We start from the raw sequence: 19,478 nt of genomic DNA, 5'->3' as shown, positions 1-19,478 counted from the left end.
ATAAAAATAAATAAACCCTGAAAGAGGCATGGCTGGATTTGGGGGACCTGTCTGCATCTATTTTGTGAACAGGTAATCACTCAAGTACCCATGATGAGGAGAGTTCTCAAGGCCTCGTTAGTAGCTTTCTCCCGGTTCAGAGAATGCAGGCAAACATCTCTCTTGACAGGTAAGACCTCCAAGGGAGGAAAAAGAGGCTGACGCTGCTCTCTGCTCCGCCCTGTTCTGCAGGCTGACTGCGTTTGTGCTCAGAGCCATAGCTCAGGCCAGGCGCTACATCTTTGTGGACCCGAAGCACATCACAGATGCTCAAGCTGCCCTGGCCGTGATGCAGAAGGAGAACGGCTGCTTCCGGAGCACCGGATCCCTCCTGAACAACGCGCTCAAGGTACGGGGGAAGATCAGAGGGGTCTGTCCCAAGTCACAGAGATGCCAAAAGGAGGAAACGGGTCGTCACATCCCTTGGTGACAGTTGTGCGCCACCCAGAAATCAAGATGATCCCAGAGCTTCAAGGAATTTAGTGTTGAACTCAGGGAAGGAGCAAGAGAGTTGTTAATGGACAAGGTAGGAGCAACCCATTAAGGAGGGATGTGGAGAGGAGATGACACGGTCTGGAGATTGAAGGAAGCCTGAGAAAGAAATGCAAAATAATCTTGATTTTGTTTACAGGTAGTCCTTACTTAATAGGGACCAAAAAATTGGTTGTTAAGCGGGGTGGTTGTTATGCGAATTGGACCTGATTTTATTACTTTTTTTGGGGCGGTTGTTAAACGAATCACTGTTAAGCGAATCACACAGTCATTAAGCAAATCACGTAGTTCCCCATTGATTTTGCTTGCCGAAAGCCATCTGGGAAGGTCGCAAATGGCAATCACATGTCCCCGAGATGCTGCAACTGTCGTAAGAGTAAGCTGGTTGCCAAGCACCCAGATTGTGATCACATGACCGCGGGGGAGCTAGGACATAACTTCAGGCACCAGTCATAAGTCACTTTTTTTAGCACCGTTGTAACCTCGAATGGTCACTAAAGAAATGGTTGTTAAGCAAGGACTACCTGTAGTATAAGAGGGGACAGAGAGCTACTTGGGAGGATTTCAAGACTGATGTCAGCCTTTTGAGATAGGCCAAGTCAAGAAACAGATCCTGCAGGGATTCCAGGAATGCTACCTCATTGTTGTAGGGTTTCATAACAGAATCTTGAAAGCCTGCCAGAGTTCCTCTCTTTTCCATCTTATACTAAACAAAATCAAGGCAGGGTTATTTTGAGTTTCATTCTCACACTCCCTTCAATCTCTGAACAGTAACATCTTTTCTCCAAGCCGCTCCATTCTCCTTTCCTCCATTAAGGGCTCTCTCATACCTTCCCCAAGATCAGTTGTTATAGAGCAGTGTTTCTCAACCTTAGCAACTTTAAGATGGGTGGACTTCAACTCCCAGGATTCCCCAGCCAGCATGGCTGGCTGGGGAATCCTGGGAGTTGAAGTCCACCCATCTTAAAGTTGCTAAGGTTGAGACGCACTGTTATAGAGAGTACAGAAGGTGACCTCAATGGAGATAGGAACAGAATGATAATGGCACACTGGTCATGATGTCATAGCACAAAAGATGCAGTTAAGCATTGGCATCATGACATCTGATGCAAGTAGGGAAGTCATATTGCGTGCACGATGACCTCGTGATGCACATGTCATTCCACCTCTTCCTGCAGACATCCCTGCTGGATGGGTTCCAACTTTCTGCAAATCTCAGAGTTCCTCTTTCTTCAGTTTTGGCCAATGGAGGAAAGCAGGTGGATCTTGGGAGGAGCGGTAGAAAGATGAATTGCTTGGAGTTGATGGCTTTCCTTCCCCTTTCTTGTTTTCAGGGTGGGGTTGACAATGAAGTCACGCTCTCAGCCTACATCATCATCACTCTGTTGGAGATTCCATTGCCTCTTACGGTGAGCGCTAGCCATCTTCACCCCACAGGCTATCCGGAACGAGGTTGTCTGGGAAGCACAGACTGATAAAAAGACCAATCAAACTTCAAGCGGAACCATCTTGAATACCAAGGGCCAAAGAGGACAATCAAAAGGATCAGGAGGGTCAAAGAGCTTCTCTAGCAGAAAAGTCTTGAACGTCAGGGACTTTTCAGCTTGAAAAAAGAGCAGCTGATGGGGGAGATGTTGAGGGGTGTAATATCGTGCCTGGCCTGGAGAAAGCCTGTCCAGGAGTCCTGCAATGAAGCTGATTGGAAGGAGGACAGGCCAAAGGAAGCCCTTCTTCACACAGCCTGTGCAATTCATGGCCACAAGACATGGTGATGGCCATGAACATGGATGGTGTTGAAAGAGGGTTGGATTCATGGAGGCAGCTTTAACGTGGGCTATTGGCCTGGAGGACTCAATATTGTGTGGGTTGGAGGCAGCTCAGTTCTAAATAACATTTGCAATAATGGAAAGGAGAGTAGGTTTCTATCTCCTGTTAGAACAACCCCGAGTGGTGTTTCTCAACCTTAGCAACTCTAAGACATGTGGACTTCAACTCCCAGGATTCCTCAGCCAGCCATGCTGGTTGGGGAATTCTGGGAGTTGAAGTCCACACATCTTAGCGTTGTCAAGGTTGAGAAACACTGTCCCAGAGAAATCTGGGAGAGGCAAAATGTTGTATGGTGATGGACCTGGGCCTAACCCAGCTGGATTGTTCTTATCTTCTCTCATTCTTCTATTCATATTTGGTCTACCCAGATTCCCTTTTGCCCGTGTCCTAAACAAGCGTGAGTGAAGCCTAACAAAGAGGTTGCAGGGAAGCTCAAATGATTAGGAAACAGGTTTCTGTTGGACATCAGGAAAAATGTCCTAACAGTAAGAGCTGTTATATTGCCTCAAGAGGTGGTGGACTCTTTGGTGGAGGTGTTTCAACAGAGGCAGGATGGTCACCTGTCAGAAACGTTTCAGTGGTGGATTCCTGCAGAGAGTTGGAATAGATGCTTTAGAGCAGGGCTTCTCAACCTTGGCAACTTTAAGATGCCTGGACTTCAACATGGCTGGCTGGGGAATCCTGGGAGTTGAAGTCCAGGCATCTTAAAGTTGCCATTCTGGCACCCTCTTATTTCTTTTTTTTTCTTTGAGTTTTGAGCATCATGCTTACCGTTTTCAGCCCTGGACCATTTTTTTCTTTTCTCGGACATTTTCACCTTATTTACTGTGACTCCCAAGTTGCCTGCCATCAGCTTATGAGAGGGTCTCCTTCCTTTTCCTTCCAGCATCCTGTGATGCGTAATGTCCTCTTCTGCCTGGAGAGGGCAGCAGAAGGGGAAGTCCACGTTTATACTCGGGCCTTGTTGGCATATGCTTTCGCCCTGGCTGGGAAGGGAGACAAGAGGAAAGAGATGCTGTGGGAGCTTGACAAAGAAGCTGTGAAGGATGGTGAGTCCCACATGGGGGTGGAGGACTGTAATGGTCTGTGGGAATGACCTTGGGAGACCGGAGGGAGAGCTGCAAATGGGACAGCCAGCCTGGAAAATATCTCTCAGCCCACAGAAGGAGGGAGAGTGTGGGAAGCGTTTCAGAAGGGACCCTCCCTAGTTTTCCAGAGAGTAAAAGGAGAGGAGGGAAGAATGCCAGCCTTCCAAGATAGGCCAGACAGGAACCACAACCAGATGAGCTCATTCTACTTTATTGTAAGGCTACATTAACAGACTCTTGCAAGTCTGAAAGTACAAATTTCCCGCCATCTCTTTTACAGCCTGAGAAGTTAGGGAGGGTCCTTTCTGAGTTTCTGAGGTTTTTTTTCTGTCTGTTATGCAGCTGCAGGCTATCCACCCTCTTATCTGATCGTTCCCTAAGTAGCATCTCTACTCCCCATCTCCCAAGGTCATTCCCACATACCATTACAGAGAAAGATTTTCGGTCTCGCAACATTCTGTTTTTGTAACCTTGCAATAAAGAGAGAGCTGGTACTCCTGGTTGGGCTTCTTGTCTGGACTACCTCGCAGGGCTAACATGAACATACTAGATCTGCAGCCTGTAGGGTCTCACTGATAAAGATGGGCATCAGCTCTTTGAGGTAGGACAGGTCAAGAGACAGACGCCACGTTTCTCTCTGTCACCTCTTGCACGGAACAAAACCAAGGCGTTTGAGTTTGTTGTTGAGTTTCTTTCTCCTGCTTCTTTCGATCTCTGGACTGTGTCCAAGTTCTGCCTTAATGGTTTGCTCATTCATTCATTCATTCATTCATTCATTCAATTTATATGCCGCCCATCTTCCCCAGAGCTTTCAAAACACAAACCAAATGCATCTTTCCCCAGCATCCTGTGGCAGCTCCAGAAGCAGCCGCTTCTGAGCTACCAGGAAGGGCTATTTGATTCTTTGAATTCAGATCACTGCACAGCCCTCCGCAGTATTAGGAAAAGGAGCAAAAGATCTCCACTGATTTGCATTGGACCTTTCTTTGTAAATGGAAGCAAAAATGGGGTAGAAATTCACTTGAAAGATTTTTCCCCATTGCTAGTCTCTGGCTGTTTGTTCCCTTATTACATGGGTTTTTATGTCTGTCTCTGTGTAGGTCTGTGTGTGTACAGCAGTATTTCTCAACCTTGGGAACTTTAAGATGTGTGGACTTCAACTCCCAGAGTTCTCCAGCCAGCCATGCTGGCTGGAGAATTCTGGGAGTTGAAGTCCACCCTTCTTAAAGTTCCGAAGGCTGAGAAATACCAGTGTACAGAGACAGGCATGCAAATGCATTTAAGACGGGTCTCTGAGACTTTCTTTTACTGTCAAACAGCATTTCTCTTTCAACTCTCCTGACTGATACAGTAGCTGATGTGGTCTATTATTTGACGGATTCTATTTTAAGCATCTTCCCAACTGGATTACTGCAACACGCTCTACGTGGGGCTGCCCTTGAAAAGCCTTTGGAAGATTCAGGTGGTCCAGAAAGGAACGATGCACAGTCTTAAGCGCATCAAAGTTCATTCATATGACCCTGTTGCTATGCCCGCTGCCCTGGCTCCCGATAGGCTTCTGGGTGAAATTCAATGTGCTGGCTGTCCCCTTGAAAGTCCTGCACAGCACAAGGCCAGGTTACTTGCAGGACCACCTGTCTCCAGCGGTCTCAGCCCATCCCACCAGATCCAGCAGGGTGGGCATCCTCCAGGTCCCTTCTCTGAAACAATGCCATCTAGTGGGACCCAGAAGATGTGCCTCCTTTGTCGTGGTACCTGTTCTCTGGAACAGCCTTCCCTCTGAGATCTGGACTTCCCCAACTTCCATATGTGTGAGGTTCTGGAGTTTGAACCAGGTTACTTGTTTAGTCGTTAAGTCGTGTCCGACTCTTCGTGACCCCATGAACCATATTGCGCCAGGCCTTCCTGTCCTTCACTGCCTCCCTAAGTTTGCTCAGTTTCATGCTCATTGCTTCAGTGATGCTATCTAACCATCTCATCCTCTGCTGTCCTCTTCTCCTTTTGCCTTCAATCTTTCCCAGCATCAGGGTCTTCTCCAAAGAGATCTCTCTTCGCATTAGGTGACCAAAGTATCTGAGCTTGAGCTTCACTATCAATCCTTCCAATGAGCAATCAGGGTTGATTTCCTTTAAGATTGACTGGTTTGACCTCCTAGCAGTCCAGGGGACTCTCAAGAGTCTTCTCCAGCACCACAGTTCAAAGGCATCAATTCTTCGGCGCTCAGCCTTCTTTATGGTCCAGCTCTCACAGCCATACATTACTACTGGTTACTAGTTACAGGTTACTAGTGGAGCCCAAAATGTGCGTTTTGATGTTGCAAGTCCTCTCTGCAGTGCCTTGATTATTGAATTATGATTATAATACAGGGGGTGCGTATTAAACAAAGATGGGCGGCCATATCAATCCATCTTTATCCTGCTTTTCTTTACCTAAGCACAATTAAGAACAGCAAATTCAATGACCCCCCTCCAGAAAGTACCATTTTCAAAGGGCTAGCTCTGTTGAGCCGTGGATACAAGATGAAACTAATTCTGGGTTCAAATCGTATCTTTAATCTTGCATGCGACAGATCCTGGGGAGGCTGGAAGAGTCAGGGGAGGAATGTTAAACATAACCAACCAGGAGACAGGAAGGCAGCTTCAATCATAAATGGCCAGGTGGCAAGGAATCTGGGAAGAAACACTTCAACTCATTCAGCGAGATTCTGCCTTAATGAAGTTACCACGGAGAGAGGGACATTTTTACAGTTTTTAACATGATTCTGCATGCACCCCCAATTCTAGCGTTAAAGGCCCCTGACTGAAGTCTGTGTAATTCTTGGTTCCTTGATCTTGCCCAGCTGGGCGGGGTTTGGCATGAAAAAGGACAATGTTTTTTAGTTTTTATGTATAGGGCTTGTTTCTGCAGCTTGACTTTTTAATTAATTAATTAATTCGTTTTAATTAATGAAAGGGGGTATTTATTTTTTAACTGTTTGCGGCTTTTACTTTTATCGTGAACCGCCCAGAGTCACCCACCGGGGGAGATGGGCGGCATCCAAATTTAATAAATAAATAATAAAAGTCTGGGGTCTGGATGTAGTAATCCAATGGCTGATCTTTCCTTCGGTTTCTGAAGCGGACGGGTCCATGCACTGGCAGCGGCCCGGGAAGAAGGAAGAGAAGGTTGATCTGCCCTACTATCAACCTCGCTCTCCATCCGCCGAGGTGGAGATGGCCTCTTACGTCCTCCTCGCCTACCTGACCACCCAGCCCACGCCTTCCCAGGAAGACCTCACGGCAGCCGCGTCCATCGCCAAGGGGTTGATCAAGCAGCAGAATCCCACCGGGGGCTTCTCTTCCACTCAGGTCTATCCCTGTCCTCTGCAGTTTGGTTTCAGAGGGTCTTAACGGGAGTGGAATCGGGGGCAGGAAAGGTATTTTCTTCTCAGCCACGAGAAATATTCTCGTGGGAATCACCTCATCCTGCTGGTGGATGGAGCCCGAGGAAAAAATTAAGAGAACCACCTGTCTTTTCCCTCCCTCCCTCTCTCTCTGATGCTGCTTTCATTCTTTCCATGGTGCCTCTCCTGTTAAGCCACAATCCCGGGGGGGGGGGGGGTTCTGTAATAACGTCCTTTTTCTTTTCTTCCTGACATTTGTTTTTCCCTCTGTGAGCAACTGTGGGGAGCATTACAGTGGTTTTAAAAGATGAGTAGGGCAAGGCTGGTGTACATCCTCTTTTTCTCTACTTGGCAGCTTTGAACATGGCATATCCCCACCCAAGATCTTCCTAGTTCTTCCCTTCCTTCCCTCCCTCCCTCCCTCCCAACTTTTAGCCACTGCTGTTACCTTTCCCACTGGTTCCCCAATCTTCCCATTGCCTCGCCTCGCCTCGCCTCGCCTCGCCTCGCCTCGCCTCGCCTCGCCTCGCCTCGCCCTCCCCTCCCCTCCCCTCCCCTCCCCTCACCTCACCTCACCTCACCTCACCTCACCTCACCTCCATATCCTTGGCTCTCTCCTGCTTTTCCTCCCCTATGGAACCAGTTCTGCTTGCAACATCCTTTGCTACAGAATTAGGAATCTTTTACATGGCAGCAGAGCAAAGTGAAGACGAACACCACCCAACAATTCCAGGAGATTACTGGCAGATTGGAAAAGCTTTGTCGTCGCAGTATAGACCTCTCCATCATTCATTCAGATCGTACATAACAAAAAGTATCAGGAAGCTCCTAGAGAGCTCTTTGAGATGAACGTTGATGGAGTGGAAGATGAGACTTCGGCCTTCGCTTCCCTCCAGTTCTCGTTTTATAAGCAAGGCTGGATCACCTCAACTTGACTAATGGGTTGTTCAACCTCAGAATCGCTTATCTCGGGGGGAAGGGGGCTCCAGAGGGCAGGGGCTGTGACAGAGGAGGCCTGCTTCCTGATCCCACCAGGTGATGTGGTTTAATCAACAGGACCCAGAGCGTGCCAACTGTACCAGAATGTGTCCGACGGGCAGCAATTACTGGGGATAGCTAGTCCCTCAAATGATGTCTGAGTGAAAAAGGAAGTCTCTCACCTTACGCTTCTTTGCAGGATACAGTGGTGGCGCTGCAGGCCCTCTCCCTCTATAGAGCTGCTACCTACGCAAAGAGGGGAGCGGGTGCAAGCGTGACCTTGAGCTCCGAAGAAGGCGATCCCAAGGAATTCCAGGTGAACAGCAGCAATTCTCTACTGCTCCAGTGCCAGGTGTTGCCCAAAGTGCCAGGGGACTACAAGACGGAGGTGTCAGGAGAAGGCTGCGTCTATGTGCAGGTGAGAAAAAGTTAAGTCCGTAGCCCAAGGCAGGGAGAGTTGCCAGTGGAGAGTGCCAGATGGCCAGAAGGAAGAGCCCTAGAGAAGGAATGGAGAATAGAGGGGAGCGTGGAAAGGAAGGGAGCAGGTGAGGGTAGAGGAAGACTAAGGCAGGAAGAAACAAAAGAATTTCAGGTATGGTTGAGTCATCAGTATAAAGAGAAAACAGTGGAGAGTAGACGTGCTTTGTACTACAGTGGTTACATTCACGCTGGACCACGAGGAGGCACTGTATGTCTGGTGCCTCCTAGTGGCCAATGGTGAATTTAGCTGCTATAATTCAAAGTTAAGAGAGCCAGTTTGGTGTAGCGGTTAAGGTACCAGGAGCCAAGGTCCTGCCTGAGGCACCAAGACAACTGGGTGACCTTGGGCCAGTCACCATCAACTCTAGGAAGCAGGCAATGACACACCAATTCCGAAATCTTGCCAAGAAAACTGCAGGGACTTGTCCAGGCAGTCGCCAGGAGTCAGGACTGACTTGAAGGCGCAAAACAACCCTGCAAAAGGAGGTTATATAAAGCCCCTTGGGGGAGGCCTTGAGGCTTATAGTATGAGGAACACCCATTGCTCTCTACCTGAGAGTGCAAAGGAATAGAAAAGGAGGGTCTACCGTTCATAGCACCTATGGTTTGTATTGGCTATCTGAGAACCAAGGTTAAATGAAAGGGAGGACAGTATATTCTTTCTTGACCTTTTTGAGGGGGGCTTTATATTCTGCTTCATGAGAAGGGGAGTGTCACACCATCTGCCTTGAAGCATTATGCAATTTTATTACTGCAACAGGCACCTGCTTATCACAGGGGATCAGGTTCATTGGCCCACAATGGCTTCCAGGTGCCAATTGTTGTTTTCTGCGCTACCATGGTGGAGTCTGGAATGTGCAGTGACCCTGATCAAGGAACAAGAGCCAGGACTGAGTAGGCAGAGACCGCGAGGCTACCTAACTGGTTAAGAACCAGAGTAAGAGAGATTGTAGGAGGACAACCATGTTTGTCTTTGATGGCAGGAAATCAGGAGTCTGACATCACCTTTTCTGACTCCTTTTATTAAAAGGCAGAAGCTTTTGAAAGCTTCTACCTTTTAATAAAATATGTTAGTCGGAACTAACTAGACTTCTGAGGATGATCGTTGTTGGAGACCAGCTTTTCAGGACCCTGGACAGCTCCCGGAGAAAAGACAGGTTCTGATCAGGGTTGAAATACTGGTTGAGCTTGAGAAAACCAACATTCTATGATCTCTTTGTTAAATCCTTGCCTGTTCTTGGGTAGAAATTCGGTAGACCATGATCTGCTCTCTGGGGAGGGGAAGTCCCATTCAGGAGCTGTCATTCCTGGAAGTTGTAGTTTCTGGGCCTCAGAAAGTTGCAAGGTGGAAACAGATGGAGCAGTGTCAGAGTCTAGATCCTGTAGCCCTGCTGGAGCTCCTACCTCCATCAGCCCCTCTGCCACTAATCCCAGTCTTTTGGTATCAGGGTCTCTCTTTTTTTTCCATTGGTAGACCACCTTGAAGTACAATGTGGATCCACATCAGAAGGATGCACCATTTGCATTGGAAGTGCAAACAGTTCCCAGAATGGATACTGGACCCCAAGTCCCCCAAACATTTCAGCTAGTCTGGAATGTCAGGTAATCTTTGTGGCCACTTTTAGAACACCCAGGCTAAAAAAAAATGAGGAAGGGAAAACTTTGTGGCTGTCTAAGCCATCTTGTCCAAGACCTGGACCGGATGAAGCATTGGACTAGATCAGCCAACTACACCAGATGCATAGACTTCTGTTTCCATAATTCGCAACTATAATGATGCTGGGTGGAAAATTCTGGGACTCATTGAAAATATCTAAAGAGTATCCAGGCTGGCTTAGAGAGATGTCCCCCAAGATTCCTCCCATGCTCCTAATTCTCTGATCCAGCAAGTCCAGAGAAAAACCATTTCCCACTTCACAAAACATCAGCTACATCAAACTCCAGGCTGCTGGGTCAAAGAGGTATGGTTTCCAACCCCTGTTTATTCAATTAAATTCCCAACTGGATATATAGACAGACACACTCTCAAAGTTGCTTCTATCTCATAAAATGTGGTGAAGATGTTAAGATAGTCCCTTCTAAGTGATCTTGAAGTCCTCCGGGATGAAATGATCTTGAAAATGCTGTTCTGGCTGTCTTGTGGGTTACCAGACTCACTTGACCGTATTGATTCTAGAACAATTAAGCACCCAAGGGCTATGCTTACCCAAAACCTTATAAATGGATTATGAGTTAATCCATTTTCTGGATTCATACAACACACTAGGCCAATAAATCACAACAAAACCTCAAACCAAGTTTAAAATTAGCCCAGTTTAGGTAGCATGTGCAAAAGCAGCTGCTAGGTCTTCATCTGATCCTATTATGTGCATTGTGTGAATGCAATCGATTGCTTGCAAGAAAACCTTCCTTATGCCATTGTGATTGTGGTCCCTCTGTGAATGTGGCTCACAGTGTGACGATGTATAACAGGGCGTCCTCGGTGGTAGCACCCCATTTTGGGCAACATCGTCCCTGCTTAGCTGTATTTGATTCCAAAAATTGTAACTTTTCAGCACCAGCGGAAAACTCATTCATTTACTCTGATCTTTGATTGATACTAAGTTACTGTGGATGTTTTGCTGTTCTTACTAGTTTTTTTTAAATCTTACACTGCATTTGGTTTATTTGTTTTACTGTGTTTGATATGATGGCTTTAAGGATGAAACGAAGGTAAGCAATTTTTAAAATATTCATATATTCATATTCATTCTGAATTGGATGTCTATCCTGCTCTTCCTCTGCCATTTCAAAGTGGTGTATGTACAGGATCCTTTTTGCAACAATAACCCTGTGAGGTAGGTGGAGCTGAGCTGAGCTGAGCAAGTGAAACTGGCTCCAAAGGATACCATAAGCTCCATTGGTAAGTGGAAATTTGAACATGGATCTACAGAAGCTTCATGAGAACTTTGCTAAAAAGGCAGTGGACAGAAAATGGATTGGTGCAAACAAGATGACCACCTGGGAACCAAGAGGCCCAGACTGGTGATCTGGTGGGTGAAATCTGGTCCCTTCTCTCCTCATTTCCCAGCTACACGGGCCACCGTCCCGGCTCCAACATGGTCATTGTTGACATCAAGATGTTGTCAGGATTCACCCCGATGAAATCATCTATACAGAAGGTGAAGAACCTCTTGGCATATATTGTGCTCCCATTGACCCCCAAATGTTCCTCTTGATCCCAGGAGGAGAAGTAAAGGACCACCTTTGTTCATTCTCACACATAGTATCTGTCTAGGCACATTTCAAAAAAGCCTTGTCTTTTTAACTTGCTACTTGACTTCTGTCCAACAGCCTGACCAGGACAGCTTCTGCCTGAAAGCTAGAACCAGGGAATACTGATCCTCTGAACACAAATGTCCCCTTGAGTTCGTGTAGCTGGACCACTGATACATCTTCACCAAGAGACCCTTTGAGTCAATGCACAATTGATACTAGTCATCATTGACCCCCATTAATACCAATAAGCAATCACCCTTGATCCCAGTCACCCTTGATCACATTGACACCAATTACCATTGATTCCACTGTGATCCATCATCACTGATGCTATTTATCATTGATACCCATTGATACCAGTCACCAATCATCATTCATCCCAATCAAAATTGGTCCCATCGATACCAGTTGTCACTGATACTACATATTATTGATACCCATTGATACCAATCACCCTGGATATCCGCAGATACCATTCATCAATCACTGTTATCTTCATTGATACCAGTCACCAACCCCATTCATCCCAATCAGAATCGATCCCATCAATGCCAAATCACCATGGATACTCATTGAAACCAATCCTCAGTCACTATCCTAGCCGTTAAAGCAGACTGATGCCATCACCAATCTCAAGCGATACGAATTATTTATTTGTTTTATTAATCAAAAGCTTACGCCGCCCATCTCACGGGGTAAGGGGCCCTAGGTGGCTTCCAAATAAAAAAGCGATAAAAAACCAGTAAAAGTCTTTACAAAAATATACAAAGTTAATGAATGCAATTAATGTTGCATTTGGGTGTGTTTATACGTGTGCCCTGGGAAACCCAGGGCAGAGTGGATACGCTCCACTTGGGGTCACATGACCAGGAAGGAGGAAGCTTAGAATGGAGGCAGCAGCAACGTCCTGGTCCGATTCCCATCTGTGCGGTAGGAGATGCCCTGGGGGAATTGTGTTCCCGCTCCAGCCCCAAACCAGATCTAGCCCATTTTCAAACGTGGTCTTTCTTTTGCCAGCTTCTCCCCCTACACCAAATTTGGTCCTGTGGTGTTCTGGTTTGGGAGAGTAATCCTGCTGACAGGCAGGCAGGGATTGGCTTGCGCCCTTCCTATAATTCCTTTCCATCACTCTGTGGGGGTGGAAGGAATCAAAGAAGGGAAATTGCAAAACAGACCTGACAAAATCCTGTCCTAAAGTCCTTCCTTTGAAACTTGAGAGCCCTCCTCCAGAGTAAGAAAACTCTCTTCATTTTGGCTCCTTCCAGCTGGAAAGACAGGCTGAGGTCAAACGGGTAGAGGTCAGTGGCGACCACGTCCTGTTGTATCTGGAAGAGGTGAGTGATGGCGAACCAGCCGGATGGTGGAGATTATGATCGGTTATGTCCCCAAGAGGATGTGGGTTTCCTCTATTTCCTCTCCCCTTGCAAACACAAAGGACTGGACTGCAAGTCCTAAGGAAGTATGCAGTCTAATTCTTTTAGAAGGAGAGAATGGGAAAAGATTGTGAAGAAGGTTTAGTTCTGCAGCCTCTTCAATGTGCACTCTTCAGCAAGCCTGGGGAGCAATGGGGAAACATTTTTGTCCAACAGAAACTGTCTTAAAGTTCCTATTTTTCCTCACTGAAGGCTGGAGTGGGCAGGGTGCTAGATCTGGGACATACAAAACTTAGGGATTTTGCATCGCTTTTCTCGCTGAAGTTTACAGATGTGTTAAGGCTACTAGGCCTCACTAGGGGGCAGCACCAGCCTGGGTTGATCTCAACCGCAGAAGCCAAGTCAGATCTTGTGGGTACATGGATGAGAGACCACCAGAAAATCTTAGGACTTTAGGTTAATCCTAAGCCCCCCCCCAAAAAAAAATTCCTTGAGGAAGGGAACAGCAAGCCACTTCATTATTGCTGTGAAGAAAACCACAGGGATGTACTCCTAAAGTCATAAAGAGTCCAGCTCAACTTGAAGGAGTCTACTTTCAAGCTTACTAGAGCATTTCATGCACTTATTTTATTTCATTTCCAACAAAAAAATTAAAAACTGTAAGGAATATGGCCGTTTATTTGGCCAAGGACCTCCAACTTTCAGCGGCCCAATTTGGGATGCTCAGGGTTGCAAAACCAGGGAGGTGGGGATCCATATTTGGCACCCCAAATGACGCTGAACGTTTGTCTGTAGCTGAGGAACACAAGCCAGCAGTTCTCCCTCACGATGGAGCAGAACTTTCTTATCCGGCACCTGAAGCCAGCTTTAATAAAAGTCTATGATTACTACGAAACTGGTAAGAAAGATTTTCTTCTTCTTCTTCTTCTTCTTCTTCTTCTTCTTCTTCTTCTTCTTCTTCTTCTTCTTCTTCTTCTTCTTCTTCTTCTTCTTCTTCTTCTTCTTCTTCTTCTTCTTCTTCTTCTTCTTCTTCTTCTCCTTCTCCTTCTCCTTCTCCTTCTCCTTCTCCTTCTCCTTCCTTCCTTCCTTCCTTCCTTCCTTCCTTCCTTCCTTCCTTCCTTCCTTCCTTCCTTCCTTCCTTCCTTCCTTCCTTCCTTCCTTCCTTCCCCTCCTCCTCCATTTCAACAAGTTTCACAGATTAAAAGGCCCATTTAAAATCATTTCACACACACTCCTAGGGACTGAGCCTAAAATAATGCCTCATAACAAACAGGCGGCCTTCTCTGAGCTGGTCAGAAGATTTTGAGGACCTGTCTTGGCCACTCACATAAAATGGCTGTCACTGGGAGAGGCAGGGAGGAGGGAGGTTGTCCCACCACAAAACGGTTATCCACAGTGGGCCTCACCACTGTTAAATTTCCCGCTCCCTGGAAAGCAAGCCTGGATGCCCAGCCTCTCTCACTGCCCCTGGTGCTGCCTACCAGCCCAATTATAGGCAGACAGGGCACCCTTCCACCAGCCACTCAGTTCCAGCAACTTTGCCAGGGTCCACGCAAGGGCTGAAGGCATCCTCGGAAACAAATAGGCTACTAGAAGATCAGTAGGAAACAGCCCCTGGCTTGCCTTCTTTAGGCTTAGACACTGAGCCTGGATAGTACTTGGATGGGAGACCACCAGGAGATCCCAGGGCCCTAGGCTGCACTGGGAAGTGGCAAACATTCCAGAGGGTAGCAATGGCAAACCGTTCCCATATTGTTGCCCAGAAAACTGCATGGACTATGAAGTCACCAGGCGTGAAGGTCAGTTCAAAGGAAACTCCTTTAGGCCTTCATTTATGAACGCCTAATGCACATTTAGTTACGTTCTTTGGGGCTTGGAAGCTCAGCAAGGTTAGGCCTGGATGGGAGACCAGCAGGAGATCCCAGGGCTATAGGCTAGACAGGGAAGTCGAAAAACCATCCCCCAAAAAGGGATAGCAAACCACTTCTTATTGTTGGGGAATTCTGGGAGTTGAAGTCTATACATTTTATAGTTAATTGGCTTGCCTTTTTTCCTTGTTTGCAGATGAATTTGCCGTGGCTGCGTACAGCGCCCCTTTCCCTACAGGTGGGTCCGGACAGGGCTCTTTCTTGACTCAGCCCTGCCCTTAACATCTCTTTATGCCCTTAATCCAGTGTTGTCCAAACTTGGCCACTTTAAGATGAGTGGACTTCAACTCCCAGAATTCCCCAGCCAGCATGGCTGGCTGGGGAATTCTGGGAGTTGAAGTCCACTCATCTTAAAGTGGCCAAGTTTGGACAACACTGCCTTAATCCCTTCATCCTTCCCAGCAAAAAGCTGGAAAGTTCCAGTTAGAGAATTCTGTAACTACTACAGCCTCAGAGCACAGTGTGTAGTTACAGCACCTTGGGTTCTACCCTGATATTCAATTTAAAATATGAAACCTTACTGCTACCTTTCAATACCATTTTTTATCGATAATCTTTCTATCCCACTGCAATCAGAGGAACTCTGGAGTTGGGCAGCTAATCTGGCTTGGAAAAGAATTGCTGGCAGTTTGAGGCAACGACCCAGGCTGCCGGAGGAGTTGTAACGCAACACTTCTGGGAGGAAATCTATCACCTCTGGAGGAAAAAGGCTGTCTGAAAGCATCTGTGGCAGAACGCTCAGATTAAAACGTTGCTTTCTTCCCTTGCAGAGGAAACCGAACTGGGGAATGCATGAAGATTGAGAATATATCCATGAGTCCATCATCCTCTGCTAGACCCTGCTGGTGACTGTCTTCCATCAGATATCAGGCAGAGATGGCCTATTCCCACATATTCCTCACCCCCAGGGCCCCGGTTCTGGGGACCGTCCCCTCTTGAAATACGGCAGGGCTTTTCTTGACCAAGTCTAGAGAGCTCCGCTGGGCTCTAGAAAAAGACCAATTTATTTCCGAAAGCGTTTCCCGTGCTTTGCCCTTGTGGTCGATTTTAAAGTGGGCTTTGATCTTTTGAGATCTGTTTGATGTCATTTTTTGCTCAGTCGTCTTAAAAGGGCGGCTGTCTGGATTTTATGTGATTATAGATCACATTGTCCATCCTTGTTTGATCTTGCTGGGGAAGTCCATGAGAATGTAAAGTGCAATAAAAGAAACCATGTTTAGGATGTCCCAGGACTCTTGGTCATGTTTGCTGCAGAGCGACTAATCAGTTTACAAAATAAGCAAGGTCTGAAAAGACTCGTTGGATGGTGACGGGTTATTGGTGAGAAAAGCAGGGTATGAAAAAAAGTAATAATACTGTGGGCTAATTTCATGCTTTTATGAGCCCCAGGTCATAATGTTCCTCCACCTCTTGCAATACTTTGAACAAGAACCTTTGCAGTGGCTTGCAGGCTGGGGCTAAAGTCCAAACATTTGGAAGAGCAATAAGGTTGATCTGCTGATATGTTATACCGTGCGAATGACCACCATTAACCAATCTCATGCCTTGCACTAAGCCATAATGATTTCTACAATTCAGCTTTCATCTGATGCGTTAATTTAGCAGTGGTGGTGGGTAAAACAAGGTTGATGACTCAATGAGGTGCCATTTGTGGATTATACAACGTGGGTAGACTGAACATAGCCTAGCAGAATGTGAACCAAGTTCTTATTTCAAGAACATTTTCAATGGAACATAGAGATAGCTTTAAAAAGTTTCTTTTTGAATGGAAACTGAGCAGTTCTCCGATAAGTGCCATGGGCAAAATAACATTGATGTGTATTAATATCGCCTCTTTTGTGTATATTTAGCAGGATTTCCAAAGAAGCCAATGAATGGAATACAGGAAGGTGCTTTTCCATTCTCAAACTAGGTCTTTCTGACTACTTGGATTAGGCTATCATGCCCAACAGTTGTTCTCAAGCACCTTATGGGGGATCTGAACTCGACAGGCTTCAGTTTTGGGGAGAGAGAAGAGACAGGAGAGGCTCCTCCAGGACTTCAAATAAGAGACTTTGCACAGAGGGTGCTCAAGCCTACGGTAGATAGTTTGGGATTTGGCTTAATGTGTTGTGAGAATCAAAATTACTGTGGTAGAAGAGAGGAGAGCCGTCCTTCCTTGAGTTTTGGGTTGCTTCCAAGGACCAGTTAGAGCCTTCTAGGAAGCCCACAAAGTTTTGAAGGCCACCACACTCCAGCAAGTGGAGTTGCCTTGGTACCTGGACGTGGTAGGCAAAGCTGTGGTAGCCTGTGGTAGCCAAAAATCAGAAGGAGTCTGGTATCACCTTTTCAGACTGACAAATGTTATTAAAAGGTGCCACCCTCAGGCTGCCTCCACTTCCAGAAGCCCATCTGGTAGGTCCAACTCATTCCCATCAGTTGCATTTTTGCAGGCAGAAAGAGGAGCTGAAAGAACACGGAGACAACATTTAAGGTCTCCAGCCTCAGACAACCTCAGCCATGTAGAAGACACCTCAGAGAACCAAGCTGTGCCTGAAATTCATTCCTCACGGGGTATCGTTCAAGAAAAGGGTTGTCTCCCAGTTAGTTTTTGTACCATCCACATCTCTCCATTGGAGATAATCCATCACTGATCTTTTTTTCAGTGATAAATCAACTAAGGTGTTCAACTGGGACTTGAGCCATAACCGTCCAGAACCCAGTGTCTCTATACCAGTCCCAAGGGGCAGCAGGGAGTTTTTCCCCACCATGTTATTCATGGATTTTGGGGCGTCCCTCCCAGGGCCCCTGGAAGAAATGGCCAAGGAGGAATAGGGAGAATTGGCCAAGCCCAAGGCAACTGTCGTGGGAGCAAACAAGTTCTGTCCCTCCTAAGGGGACTATTGGAACAACTAGTTGCCTATAAAATTAATTAATAAATAAAAGAGCTACATGTGGCACTGATGGGCCAGTTGTATCCCTCCCTTTCAAATCTGTGGATCCGAAAAGAGAAAGAAACACAGTGAGAGAAGGGCAGCCCATCGGGAATAAGGGTTCCACCTACCTTCCCCATCTTTATGCTCAAGTGATCTCCAAGAGGTTTCACTCCACGAGCAGGACTGAAGCCTCTTATCCAAGCTCACCCCAATCTTTCAATAAGTTATTTTTACTGAGGCTGGTTAAAAAGCCAAACAAGGTCAGCAACTGCTGAGTTTCAAGAACAACTAGGTACTGGATCAAAACCTTATTCAAATCCTCTTTCATCTCTTCTTCCTGCCCTATATAACAGACTGCTTGGCGCTTTCTTTGGGGCAGGCTGGCCTGTTTACACCTATCCCTTGGCTGGATCTTCTCTGATCTTGATTTTTACTGACTGTGTGAAAACTCTTACAATCACCTTCCAGAAGTAGCAGCATAAACGTAGCTCCTAAGAGAAGACAGGCATAAATTGACCACAACAGCAGAACCTATAGCAGACATCTCTCCTTTTTTTGTTGAGGGGTGGGTGGGAGGTAGTCAACTTTCTTCTACTCTGTAAAACAGTATTTCTCAACCTTGGCAACTTTAAGATCGGTGGACTTCAACTCCCAAAAGTTGCTGGCTGGGGAATTCTGGGAGTTGAAGTCCACCGATTGTAAAGTTGCCAAGGTTGAGAAACACTGCTGTAAAAGGTTACTTTTCAGTTGGGAGAAAAGTGGACTTCACCTTTCAGAATCCATCACACCAACCAGGGAGTCTGTTGTTGAGAATTCTGGGTATTGAAGTCCACACACCTGAAGGATGACCTGGCTGGAAAAGGCTAAGTCAATGTTTCTCAACCTTGGCAGCTTTAAGATGGGTGGACTTCAATTCCCAGAACTCCCCAGCCAGCATGCTGGCTGGGGAATTCTGGGAGTTGAAGTCCACCCATCTTAAAGTTGCCAAGGTTGAGAAACATTGAGCTAAGCATTACGTGTGAGTTAGTGTTAATACATAATACCATCTACCCCCTGACGTCTTGATACACACACTTTCAGGTGTGCTCTCCTAGGTCTCATAGTCAAGATGATGATGATGATCATAATAATGTAGTTATGGTAAATTATGTGATGGAGAATAAATTAAAAACGGGCTCCTAACAACCTGTGAACATTGTAAAAGCATCTTAAAATGTTCTTCCTTTCAAATCTGTGGATCCAGAAAGAGAAAGAAACACAGTGAGAGAAGGGCAGCCCATTGGAAATAAGGGTTCCACCTACCTTTCTTTGGTATTTTGTGACTGGGCTCTGAACGTCTTTGTTGAAGATGCAGTATTTTTTAAAGAAAACTTTTAAAATACAGAGCAACCTGGTTTTTGGCCTCCCAAGTCTCTTTTCTTCTGACTTAAGAAGGCTTAAAATGAAACCATGGTTTTCAAAGTTAAAAAAAATTAAAACGTTCTTCTGTTTCTTTGAAACGTCAGGACCGAGCTCTGAGGATCTTTGTTGAAGATACAGCATTTTTAAAGAAAATGTTTAAAAATAGATAGACCTGGTTTTTGGCCTCCCGAGTCTCTTTTCTTCTGACTTAAGAAGACTTAAAATGAAACCATGGTTTTCAAAGTTAAAAAAAGGTTCTGCCTGCTGCATTTGAGAAGGGTTAAGCCGATAGAGCTGGGTTTCCTAGACAGGAAGGG

General features: G+C 46.2%; 1 protein-coding gene across 1 annotated transcript in view; it reads left to right on the top strand.

Moving 5' to 3' along the window:
* The window catches only part of LOC103049361 (alpha-2-macroglobulin-like), a 59,282-nt gene extending 43,215 nt beyond the window's left edge, over positions 1–16,067 (top strand). The window contains exons 26-36 of the mRNA XM_025172667.2: positions 232–388; positions 1,866–1,940; positions 3,245–3,407; positions 6,564–6,793; positions 8,006–8,224; positions 9,761–9,888; positions 11,357–11,447; positions 12,810–12,878; positions 13,713–13,815; positions 14,982–15,023; positions 15,616–16,067. Of these exons, the coding sequence (XP_025028435.2) occupies positions 232–388; positions 1,866–1,940; positions 3,245–3,407; positions 6,564–6,793; positions 8,006–8,224; positions 9,761–9,888; positions 11,357–11,447; positions 12,810–12,878; positions 13,713–13,815; positions 14,982–15,023; positions 15,616–15,641 (1,303 nt within the window). The 3' untranslated portion in view covers positions 15,642–16,067. The remainder of the gene's footprint in view (positions 1–231; positions 389–1,865; positions 1,941–3,244; positions 3,408–6,563; positions 6,794–8,005; positions 8,225–9,760; positions 9,889–11,356; positions 11,448–12,809; positions 12,879–13,712; positions 13,816–14,981; positions 15,024–15,615) is intronic.
* The last annotated feature ends 3,411 nt before the right edge of the window (positions 16,068–19,478 follow it).

This window comes from Python bivittatus, unplaced genomic scaffold (genome assembly GCF_059951505.1).
Source record: "Python bivittatus isolate LINGU-HERP-01145 unplaced genomic scaffold, Pbiv_v1 ctg000810_np1212, whole genome shotgun sequence".
Taxonomy (NCBI): domain Eukaryota; kingdom Metazoa; phylum Chordata; class Lepidosauria; order Squamata; family Pythonidae; genus Python; species Python bivittatus.
This window is presented reverse-complemented; position numbering and strand designations above follow the sequence as displayed.